Consider the following 12554-nt stretch of genomic DNA (forward strand, 5'->3'; position numbering starts at 1 on the left):
TTATGTTTATCCAAATGTCCTGTTACTGTCTCCTTAATAATGGACTCCAAAATTTTACCAACCACAGATGTTAGGCTAACTGGTCTATAGTTTCCAGCCTTCTGCCTACTACCCTTTTTAAATAAGGGTGTTACATTAGCAGTTTTCCAATCTGAAATAGAAACAGAAAATGCTGGAAATACTCAGTTCAGGCAGCATCTGTGGAGAGAGAAACAGAGTCAATGTTTCAGGTCGATGACCTATCATCTGAACTGGAAAAAGTTAAGAGATGTAATGGGCTTTAAGCAAGAACAAAGGCAGAGAAAGGGGGAGGGGGGAAAAGAACAAAAGGGATGGTCTGTGATAGGGTGGACGGAAGTAGAGATTAAATGACAAAAGGGATGATGGTGCAAGGCAAAACAAGATGGTAATGGGACAAGTAAAGAAACAAAAGATGGGTCTAGAGGAGGTGTGAATGGGAATATCAGACTCATAAGCTGTTACCAACAGCTGCTGTTCGAAAAACTGGGGGCAGAGGTTATGATCTGAAATTGTTGAACTCTGTGTTGTGGCTGGAATCCTGTAAAGTGCCTAATCGAAGGATGAGGTGCTTTTCCTTGCATGGACCTTCATTGGAACAGTGTAGGAGGCCAAGATCAGAGTGGGTGATTCATGGGATGTGGGCATCGCAGGCTAGGCCAGCATTTATTGCCTTTGACAAGGTGGTGGTGAGCCGCCGCCTTGAACTGCTGCAGTCCGTGAGGTGAAGGTACTCCCATAGTGCGGGAGGGAGTTCCAGGATTTTGATCCAGCCACGATGAAGGAACGGCGATATATTTCCATGTCGGGATGATATGTGACTTGGAGGGGTACTTGCCAGGAGATGGTGTTCCCATGTGCCTGCTGCTCTTGTCCTTCTAGGTGGTAGAGGTTGCGGGTTTGGGAGGTGCTGTCGAAGAAGCCTTGGCGAGTTGCTGCAGTGCATCTTGTAGATGGTCCACGGTGCGCTGATGGTGGAGGGAGTGAATGTGCAGATGGGGTGCCAATCAAGCGGGCTGCTTTGTCCTGGATGGTGTCAAGCTTCTTGATTATTGTTGGAGCTGCACTCATCCAGGCAAGTGGAGAGTATTCCATCACACTCCTGACTTGTGCCTCGTAGATGGTAGAAAGGCTTTGAGGAGTCAGGAGTTGCTAAAGACAGTGGAGGTCCAAAGTGACTTGGGGGTGGGGGGATGGTCCAGGTACATAGATCATTAAAATGTCATGAACAGGTAAAGAAAATAATCAAAATGGCTATTGGAATGCTGGACTTTCTATCTAGAGGGCTAGAATACAAGGGGGTAGAACTATACAAAGCCATGGTTAGACCATATCTGGTGTACTGTGAGCAGTTCTGGGCACCACACTTTAGGAAGGATATATTGGCCTTGGAGGGAGTGCAGCGTAGGTTTACCAGAATGATACCCAGACTTCAAGGGTTAAGTTATGAGGAGAGATTATACAAATTAGGGTTGTATTCCCTAGAATTTAGAAGATTAACGGGTGATTTGATCGACGCTTCACGATATTAAGGGGAACAGATAAGGTAGCTAGAGAGAAACTATTTCTGCTGGTTGGGGAGTCTAGGACTAGGAGTCAGTCTAAAAATTAGAGTCAGACCTTTCAGGAGTGAAATTCGGAAATCCTTCTACAGAGTGGTAGAAGTTTGGAATTCTCTTCCGCAAACAACAATTGATGCTAGATCAATTGTTAATTTTAAATCTGAAAATTGATAGATTTTTGTTAACCAAAGGTATTAAGGGATACGGGGCAAAGGCGGGGTTAGGTCACGGATTGGCCATGATCTCACTGAATGGCGGAACAGGCTCGAAGGACTAAATGACCTACTCCTGTTCCTATGTTCCTAACATCTGCACTTCTGACCTTTTATGATGGAGGGAAGGTCATTGATGAAGCAGCTGAAGATGGTTAGGCCTAGGATAGTGCCCTGAGGAACTCCTGCAGCAATGTCCTGGACTGAGATGATTGGCCTCCAACAACCACAACCACCTTCCTTTGTGCTAGATTTGACTCCAGCCAGTGGAGAGTTAACTCCCGATTCCCATTGACTTCAATTTTACTGGGGCTCCTTGATACTACACTCGGTCAAATGCTGCCTTGATGTTAAGGGCAGTCACTCTCGCCTCACCTCTGGAATTCAGCTCTTTGCTGTAATGAGGTCTAGAGTCGAGTGGCCCTGGTGGAACCCAAACTAAGCATTGGTGAGTAAGTGCTGCTTAATAGCACTGTCAACGACACCTTCCATCACTTTGCTGATGATTGAGAGTAGGCTGTAACTGGTCAGATTGGATTTGTCCTGCTTTTTGTGGATATGACATACCTGGGCAGTTTTCCACATTGTTGGGTAGATGCTAGTGTTGCAGCTGTACTGGAACAGCTGTATTGAACATCACATTGTTCGCTTGATATTCCAGAGGTGAATGGCTTTTGGCTCAAGAATAAATTTCAGAAAGATTACTCTGGCTTTTGTGATGGTGGGGACCTCGGGAGGAGGCCGAGATGGATCATCCACTTGGCACTTCTGGTGAAGATAGTTGAAAATGCTTCAGCCTTGTCTTTTGCACATGCATGCTGGGCTCTGCCATCATTGAGGATGGGGATGTTCATGGAGCCTCCTCCTCCCATTAGTTGTTTAATTGTCCACCACCATTCACGACTGGATGTAGCAGGACTGCAGAGCTTTGATCTGATCCGTTGGTTGTGGGATTGCTTAGCTCTGTCTTTGGCATGCTTCTTCCACTGTTTAGCATGTATGTAGCCCATCTTGTCGCTTCACCAGGTTGGCACTTCATTTTTAGGTATGCCTGGCGCTGCTCCTGGCATGCTCTTCTACACTACTCATTGAACTAGTTGGTCCCCTGGCTTGATGGTAATGGTAAAGTGAGGGATATGCCATGAGGTTACAGACTGTGGTGGAATACAATTCTGCTGCTGCTGATGGCCCACAGCGCCTCATGGATGCCCAGTTTTGAGCTGCTAGATCTGTTCTGAATCTATCTCATTTAGCACGGTGGTAGTGCCACACCACACGATGGAGGTGAAGAATTAAAATGACAGGCAACTGGAAGCTTGGGGTCATGATTGCAGACTGAATGGAGACGTTCCGCAAAGCGATCACCCAATCTGTGTTTGGTCTCTCCAATGTAGAGGAGACCGCATTGTGAGCAGTGAGTACAGTATTTTTAATTTGCAAAAAGTACAAGTAAATCGCTGTTTCACCTGGAAAGACTATTTGGGGCCCTGGATTGTAGGAAGGGAGGAGGCAAAAGTGCAAGTGTTGTAGCTCCTGCGCTTGCATGGCAAGGTGCCGTGGAAGGGAGTGTTGGGGGTGATTGCGGAGTGGACCAGAGGAGGGAACAGTCCCTTCGGAATGCTGAAAGGGGGAGGGGCAGATGTGTTTGGTGGTGGCATCACTCTGCAGGTGGCAGAAATGGCAGAGGGTGATCCATTGTATGTGCAGGCTGGTGGGGTGGGGACAAGGAGAACCCTATCGTGGTTCCGGAAGGGAGGGGAAGGGGTGAGAGCAGAAGTGTGGAAAACGGAAGAAGTGAAAAATGTGCCTTTCCTGTACACTGATACATTCAGGAGCAAAAAGAATCACCTGGGGAGGGAATGCTTTTTTTGCTGTTTCATTGTGGCTCACTGAGATGTTCAGTGACATAAATAACATTAGTTTTATGTTTCACTGTGCATCTTGGGGCTCATTATACATACAGGGTAAAAATTTCTATTTAGATTCAATTCTAGCATGTTCCATGCGGCAGGTATTTACAAGATTGGATTAAAATGGGGCAATCCTATCCACATGTGTTCTTAGTCCTTGATGCATTCCATCAGAAGGGTAACATGGCACTACCCTAATCAGCTGCCAAGAAATAAATTAAATCACATTTGTAAATATCTAAAATGAATGCAGCGATACTACATCTGCAGAGCCAAATATGCATTAAGAATGTTTCAGAATTCTGATTTTCTTTTAGCAGTTTCTGATATATGGCTACAGAAGATGACATGGGGACCTACATTTTAACCAGCTGTGTTCATCACATGGCTAGAATTTAGTGGAAGTTTTGCATAAATGAGGATTTATGTTGTTGAATTGGGCATTGTGTTACTCAATATAAAACACAATGTGCTATTAAGTATCAAAACAGTTTATTAGTAATCTAGATAATCAATTACAAAAGAACGAATGTCAAAATTAGCTTCCCAGTAATTCACCCAACGTGCGTTTCATTTGAGGAGGGGGGGGAAACATTGACAGCAATAATTGCAGTTTGGTTTGTATACATCTTGGAGGCGTGCCTGCTGGTTGGTGTCTTGCACAGAAGTGTTTGAATAAATAATGAGCTTCTGTCTGCATGCGCGCATTGCAGTTAAGTTTCAGGATTCTGCCAGCATCCTGCCAAATGGTTTTATCGCACATATATATAAAGGTGACCCATTTGGTTGTTAGACTATTTAGCAGTGTGCTGCAATTGAACAAAAGGGTGACAATCATGAATAAAACTGTCATGTTTAATTTATGAAGGTCGTAAAATTTTTCAATAGATGAATTATTAAACATTGTGTCACACTGCACACACAGCAACTGTTTAAAAATATAGCTCACTGGTAGATGCAAGGCAAATACCATTTGAGAGTAAGCTATGTGCTGCACTAAATATCTGAACTATTGAAGTGGCCTAGCAGCTAGGCACCCAACTATGGAAAGCACTACACTAATGTATGCATTCAGGCTTACTCCCAACATATGAGTTTTGCCTGTCTCTATTAATGACATCTTGTGCCAGGTCAACTGATAATCATTAAAGAAAGAACTTGCATTTATATACTGCCTTTCACAACCTCAAGATATCCTGGCCAATACTTAGCTCTCAACTAACATCATTATAATAAATTATCTGCTCATTATCTCATTGCTGTTTGTGGGACCTTGCTCTGTGCAAATTGGCTGCTAAGTTTCCTACTTTACAACAGTGACTACACTTCAAAAGTACTTCATTGGCAGTAAAGTGCTTTGGGATGTCCTAAGGTTGTGAAAGGTGCTGTATAAATTCAAGTTTGTTTGTTCGTTCTTTCCTTTGTCTCAAAGGGATGAATAATTATGATCCATTAATCTACATTCAGAACAAAATCTTTCAAATGAAACAAATTAAAAGTAACATTACTTTCATCAGTCTTCCCTAAAAGGAAAACAAACCTATAATGGCTAGCCATTTCAGTGTACACCCAATAAAATCCTGCCCCGTGCATTATGCTGGGCAAGCAATAAAACAGGGTCTTTATAATATTCAGGGATTTGCTTGCTTCAGGATTGAATGCCGCACATGTGGAACTGACTGCACCACTGTTTTAATATTTCTATTAGTTGAGTATTACATAATTACTTTTCACCGTGTCTTACAGGGACATTGAATTCCAGGTATCAATTGTCTAAAGTGTCTTTCTGACCATTTGATAAAATCTTGGTACTGCTTTTCTTGGGGCCAATTTCACTAGTTAACTTCCTTTGTGTACTCTCGGCATCAATCTTGAAATCGCAACATCATTGGATAGGTAAAAGAGTATAACCACTTGTAATGTATGCACAGAAGGCTTAAGCCATTAATTGACACTGGAAATGAACATAGTCTTTGATTATTTGTTGCTGCCTTTGCAAATGTCAATTAAATGCTAATATTGACATTTTGCTTATTTCCAGTTGTGCTACTAGACACAACAGCTGCACTAGGAGAGCTGGGATGGAAGGCATACCCATTAAATGGGGTGAGTCACAATAATTTTCATTTACTGTGTGCTTATATTTTATAGGCCACAAAACAGTTTAATAAAATTAATAATCACTTATGGGACACACAGAATATTGTCACAATTTGATGTCATGTTTATGCAAATGCTTCTTCTGTATGTGCGTGAATAATTGTTATAGAAAGGACAACTATGTTGAAAGCTCTAAAATGATTAACACTGGAAGGTTGGGTTAAATTTAAAAATATATAGCTGCAGTGGAAGAGCGGTTTTTAACTTGATTTTTTTTAAAACTCTGAATTCACCTTTTGGCTCTTGTCAGCTCCTTACCAAAGGAGAATCCTAATATGTGGCTAATGCCATTTTATAGTCATATTTACATACTACATTAATGCTGCTATGATTGTAAGTGTGATGTGAAATACCAACATAGAGCTATCAATTCCATGTTGCTGCACATGATTCACCTCCAATAAGATCTATCCATATGATGGTCTGATGTAGTATTGTCACATGATGACCTGACATAACTCCACATAATTCTCACATCTAAATGCAGCATTTTTTCTGGAAGCTTCAATGTGACAGTGTGTAAATACATTCTCAACAGCAAGAAAATTGATTGAATAATGCTGTAAGCATGGTGTAGAAGATTAAACACAAATTACAATCAATTCTTATATATGACGCAAGTCATATAGGGATATGGAGATTGGGCGGGAAAGTGGAGTTGAGTTCGATGATCAGCCATGATCTTATTGAATGGCAGAGCAGGTTCAAGGGGCCGTATGGCCTACTCCTGCTCTTATTTCTTGTGTTCTTATGTTCAAGTCCATTTTTTTAAATTATGACTTGTAGGATTAGGCCAGAGAAGAACATAAAATAATTGAATAGTAGGCTTACACATTAACTTCACCTGTATTCTGAAGTCAAGATCAAACTTCCTTTTTATTGTCTGGAGTTCTTTTTTTTATTAATTCTACTTTAAACCTTCACCCATTGTATGAATTAATAGTTAAATGGCATGTAAAAATTACTCCAAGATACCAGTTACCTTGCTACTGAAACCCTTGGCAAACATGTTCAGAAATAGATTTTTACAGCGTATGAGTGTAAGGAAGTCCTGTGATTAGTGGTCCTATTGACTGACCACACAAGGGGTTTCGGCTCCCTCCAGATATGGAGCATACATGGTGGTCAGCATTTCTGAAGCAGCCAGACTCTCTACATGCAGCTAGTATAACCTGACTGATTCAACAGAGGCATACTACATAATATACATTTCCATGGTATTCCGAGCTTCTGCTTCCTGAATCACTGGACTCTGCTCTGTGCTCAACTTTTTATGGCCTCTTTCCCCTCATTATCCAAGTATGGAAGAGTTAGTATCGATACACTATGACAAAACAGGATATATTTCCTTAGAGTAGGTGAAACCCCTTTTATAGTCACTTGTTACATGCTCCTCTAATTTCCTGATATGTCCACCACTATCATTACTATTAGGGGGGGGTGCTATAAACTACTCCCACCACTGTTTTCTGTCCTTTATTTCTTAGCTTCACCCATACTGATTCTACATCCTGATTTTCTGGGCTAATACAGTATTATCTCACCCTTTATTATCAGGGCTACCCCACCTCCTTTTCTATTTTGCCTGTCTTTTCTAATTGTTTGACAAATCTATTAGCCTTTGGAGGGTTCAAGAGAGATGTCAAAACATATTACATACCATCAGTTTAAAAAAATAAAAATTAAAACTGATAAAAGACTCTAAAGGTGAAGTAAAGCTCCACATTGGTAATAAAAATTATAGAGACCAGCTAAGGCTGAGCTTTAAATCGCTCATCTCTCTAGTTTGTTATTTCTGAAGATACTGCTTGCAAGAGCAGTGAAATATTGCGTTTTACTTTTTGTCCTCTATCTTTTTGACATTTTTTCATTTTTGCCTTTTTTGATTCATTTTAATAATTTATATAACCAGCAGCGTATAATTAGTTTGACTGTTTCTCCTAGACAATAATTTAAGAATTTTATACTTTTGAAAGCCATCAATAGCATTTCTGCATTCAGCACTCCCTACCTATCCCAAAACAGGAAGCATAATCCTTTTTTCTTCAGCCAAGGATTCCCTTGCACCATGGTAGATTGGGCTCCCAACCGAGTCCGTCCCATGTCCCGTACTTCTGAATTCACCCCATCTTCCTCCTCCCAGAACTGTGATATGGTTCCCCTTGTCTTCACCTTCTACCCCAACAGCCTCCACATTCGACAGATCATCTTCCTCTATTTTCACCACCTCCAACATGATTCACCACCAAACATATTTTCCCCTCCCCTTTCAGCATTCCGACTGTTCCCTCTGTGACTGACTCCCTAATCCAATCTTCTATCACCCCTAACACCTGCTCTCCTTCCCCTGGCAACTTCCCATGATTACACAGTAGATACAACATCTGCCGATCATCTCCTCCCACACTACCATCCAAGGCCCCAAACAGTCCTCCTGGGTGAGACAGAAATTTACTTTTACTTCCTCCAACTGTATGGTATTCATTGCTCACAATGCTGTCTCCTCCACATCGGAGAGACCAAATGTAGATTTGGTTTATCACTTTGCTGAACACCTCTGTTTAAGCACGCGCCTGAGCCCCCTGATGCTTACCATTTGAATTCTCCGTCCCACTCCCACTCCCACTCGTCCCACTCCCACTTTTGAGGTGGCAGATACATGGAGAAGGAGGCCAGCAATTCAGAGGGAGGAGAAGGTCAGGAACTCGAGGGGAGGGGAAGGGGGTGTGGGGGCAGGAGGGCTAGAGCATTTTTGAGAACAGTGGGGTTGGGGGAAGAACCTGATCCAGGCTTAAAGGGTGGGGGAATGAGAGCGAGAACGTGATCCAGGTGGGAAGACGGATCACGTTCTTCCAACTGGATGAATTAGTGAATCCCTTCTCAGATAGTGAGCAGGTGAACGGTCTCTCCCAGTGTGAACTCGCTGGTGTGTCAGAAGGTTGGACACACCCATGTACCCCACACCCTGACTTCAAGAATTTTTATCACTTCCAGAAGGGAAAATAACGCATAAAACTCCAAAGAATTAACTAACCCACTAATTAGAGGGTGTGAAATTCGGTAGCGCCCCGTTTCAGGGCAGTAATGCTGGCGAGGCGGAACATCCTGCGCCCGATGAGGAAGTCCCGCCCCGGCTGCAAATGCTCCACTTCCTGGTGGGGCGGTAACCAAGGCAATGTTGGGGCACGGTGGCGCTGCTGTATTTCAATGCCCCTACCCTTCAATTAAAGGGGAGGGCTGCTGCGCACTCTGCAGTGCCTCCGATGGCCCCAACTAGGCCACCAAGGTGGCGTGGTACCATTGCAGCAGCCCAATGCCGAAACACGGTGCTGGGCTGTGTGATGGTGGCCAGGACTACGCCATAGCACACCACGGAGGGCCGACATGGAGGTCGGCCAAAAAAAATTAAATTGCAGCGCGGGTTGCGGCCGTATCTCCCCTTTAACTACCACCCCGCGAGTGGAGGTTGGAATGGCTCACGACCCGCAAGGCTAGCGCTGACGCTGCCTGTGGCAGCGTCGCAGGGGCACAGCCAAATTTCTGCCGTGGGGCGGTAAGGTGTCGCCGCGCATGGCGATGACTTCATCGGCGGAGGTGCAGCAGCCCAGGACGCTACTGGTAGGGTAGCGCCTCAGCAGCACCCCTCCAAATTTCGTGGGACGTGCTTTCTCCCCCTCCCCGCCCCCCCTTCCGGCGATAACCCCTTTGCACCCTGATAGCGCCCCCTGGAGGCAATAATGGCAGGCGCAAAGGAGCTGAATTTCACCCCCAAAGTCTTTTATTTTACCAGCCAAGGACAACTATAATTACAATTGAAGAACACTAGATCTTCACAAAGCTTTCCATGCATCCAATTTCTGTAGACATGACAAGACTGGATCAAATTACACATTCCAGACTGCTCCTACAGCAGGCAGGATCAAATTACACATTCCGGACAAACTGTTTAGTCCCCTTGGAGAATAAGACAGGCCCATCAGAAATCTGGTCCAACCCACTGATGTCGCAAGTAAATGCTGCCTACCTCGTGCTGTTCTTCTGTAATGTTTTCCAGTTCTGATGAAGGGCTATGCCTGAAACATCAACATTGTTCCTTTCTTCACAGATGCTGCCTGACCTGCTGAGTGTTTCTAGCATTTTCTGTTTTTAGTTTAGTATAATAGGTTCATGTTTTAAAATTCCATTCCTCCATAATTTAAAAAAAAATTCTTATCTTCAGCATTACTGTTGAGATATTCAGTGGGGACCAGTAGAACACACAATTTATTTCACAATGGAGGAACATCAAACATGATATTCTGAACAACTGGAGACCACATCATTTGTGAAATAAGCATAGGGGGAGAAATTTGGTATCGGCCGGGCGCAAAGTTTAGCGCCTGGCGCTAATTATCGCCTCCGACTGCAAACTTGGCTTCTATCGCCCCTGGAGGTGATTAGAGTGCTAAATCAGGCACTACACACCTGTCTTAAGGCGCTAACACCGAGGAACAAGGCGCTACCTCAGAGCGCTGGCAAAGCTCATGTGATGTCAGTCAGCAATGGAACACAGACACACTGGCACCGGCCAGTTCTTAAAGGGGAGGATCGATCTTGCTCTCCATCCACACCCTGCTCATTGCAACCTTAAATCTCGGCCTGGAGAGACCTGTACATCAAATCTGCTGGAAAGAACAATGGAGAGGCCCAGGGAAAGAGCTCAGTGCAGCCCCCATAGTTTCTCTCTCTCTCTCTCTCTCTCTCTCTGTCTCTCTGCCTCTCTGTCTCTCTCTCTGTCTCTCTCTCTCTCTGCCTCTCTCTCTCTCTCTCTCTGCCTCTCTCTCTCTCTGTCTCTGTCTCTCTCTCTCTCTGTCTCTCTCTCTCTCTGTCTCTGTCTCTCTCTCTCTGTCTCTCTCTCTGTCTCTCTCTCTCTCTCTCTGTCTCTCTCTGTCTCTCTGTCTCTCTGTCTCTCTGTCTCTCTGTCTCTCTCTCTCTCTGTCTCTCTCTCTCTGTCTCTCTCTCTCTCTGTCTCTCTCTCTCTCTCTGTCTCTCTCTCTCTGTCTCTCTCTCTCTCTCTCTGTCTCTCTCTCTCTCTCTGTCTCTCTCTCTCTCTCTCTGTCTCTCTCTCTCTCTCTGTCTCTCTCTCTCTCTCCCTCTCTCTCTCTCTCTCTCCGTCTGTCTCTCCGTCTGTCTGAATGCGTGGTGCAAAAATGTCGGCGACAAAAAAAGGCAGGCAGCGGTTGCCTTTAAATAGCACTCCCCCAGTCCCTTCCCGAATGCAAAACGTTCCCCTCAATCTGTCGTTGCTAGCGGCAGGCGGAAAGGCAGAGGACGCCACTCAATATCCGGTCCGGGGCGTTGCACGCTCGACTGCGTCATGATCTGCGGGCGCAGGAGATCGTGGCGGTAGTGTTTAGCGCCACCGCAAAATGTCTGATCAATTTTGCGAGTGGCGCAAACATCGCCGCGCCCGGGCGCTAGTTGCTTTTTGTCTCCTTAGCACTTTCTTGGGGCATAAGCAGGAGGTGCAAAGCAACTGAATTTTTCCCCCATAGTATTCAAGCAATCGTTGTAGCATGTTCTGTTTTTATGGACTAATGTGATCATTTGGTTGTTGATTTAAAAAAATATATATTTTAATTGGGGAAGTTGCGTGATATCCTGCAACATTTCATAAGAACCTAAGTACGGAATAAGAAACGCTTCTTCAGTCCATCAAACCCACTCTTCACAGTCTTGTTGTTTGACTTATAGACATGAATTTCTTATCATTCTTCACTGGTGCAAAGGGTGGGCAGTGGTGGAAAATTGGGTGTGAACCATGTTCCGTCAGGTCTCCACCCATTTTCATGGTCACTGAAAGTGTCTGCCCAAAAATAGGTGCTCATAATGTAATTGGCAGTAAAGATTCCCACACCTGTGACCTCCACTACGTAGAAGGACAAGGGCTGTAGGTGCATGGAAACACCATCACCTTCGAGTTACCCTCCAAGTCACACACCATCATGACTTGGACATATATGGTTGTTCCTTCATTGTCGCTGGAACGCCCTACCTCACCGCATAGTGGGAGTACCTTCAACACATGGACGACAGTGGTTCAAGAAGGCTCACCACCAACTTAAGGACAACTAGGGATGGGCAATAAATGATGGCCTTGCCCACATCCTGAGAAATTACTTTATATTTAAAAAAAAGAGTTAATTGAACACATCGGTAACTGGGACTCAGAAGCTAATGGCTCATTTTAATTTTATGATGCTACTTTACTATACTGCTTGCAGGGAGCTCCTGGTATGTGCTATCTAAATAACAAACCCACACTATACAGCTGTCTAATGGAGAGACAAACTGCATCTCTTTGGAGTCAAGTTGGCTCCAGGATGACATATCTTACATTGGAAGTTCAGAACCACATTAACCATTTTGGCTCCAAAGAGCCCTGTAAACCAATGCCTTAATGGGGTAGGTTTAGTTGAACAAGTAACTGGGAGGTTACCAATGCTCTGTATGGGTAAACTGTGTAGTTTTAATTGGTTAAACTCCAGCAATACCCTGTGTACATCTGGGGCTCCCTATGTCTTGCCACTGGCAACCTGAACTTAGTCTATAGACTTGGGTGAGCGGGGTGTATGTCTGGGAAAAGAATATGCACTTCATGTCAATAAACAGAAATTCTACAGGTGCAAGTCTCTCAGTGTCACTTGTGACAC

General features: G+C 44.1%; 1 protein-coding gene across 1 annotated transcript in view; it reads left to right on the forward strand.

Moving 5' to 3' along the window:
- Positions 1 to 12554, forward strand: part of epha6 (eph receptor A6) — a 981976-nt gene that overhangs the window by 63256 nt on the left and 906166 nt on the right. Inside the window, exon 2 of the mRNA XM_086006600.1 lies at positions 5744 to 5808. Coding sequence (XP_085862726.1) covers positions 5744 to 5808 — 65 coding nt within the window. The remainder of the gene's footprint in view (positions 1 to 5743; positions 5809 to 12554) is intronic.

This window comes from Somniosus microcephalus, chromosome 14 (assembly GCF_052327205.1).
Source record: "Somniosus microcephalus isolate GS21.2 chromosome 14, FLI_Smic_1.0, whole genome shotgun sequence".
In the NCBI taxonomy this organism is placed as follows: domain Eukaryota; kingdom Metazoa; phylum Chordata; class Chondrichthyes; order Squaliformes; family Somniosidae; genus Somniosus; species Somniosus microcephalus.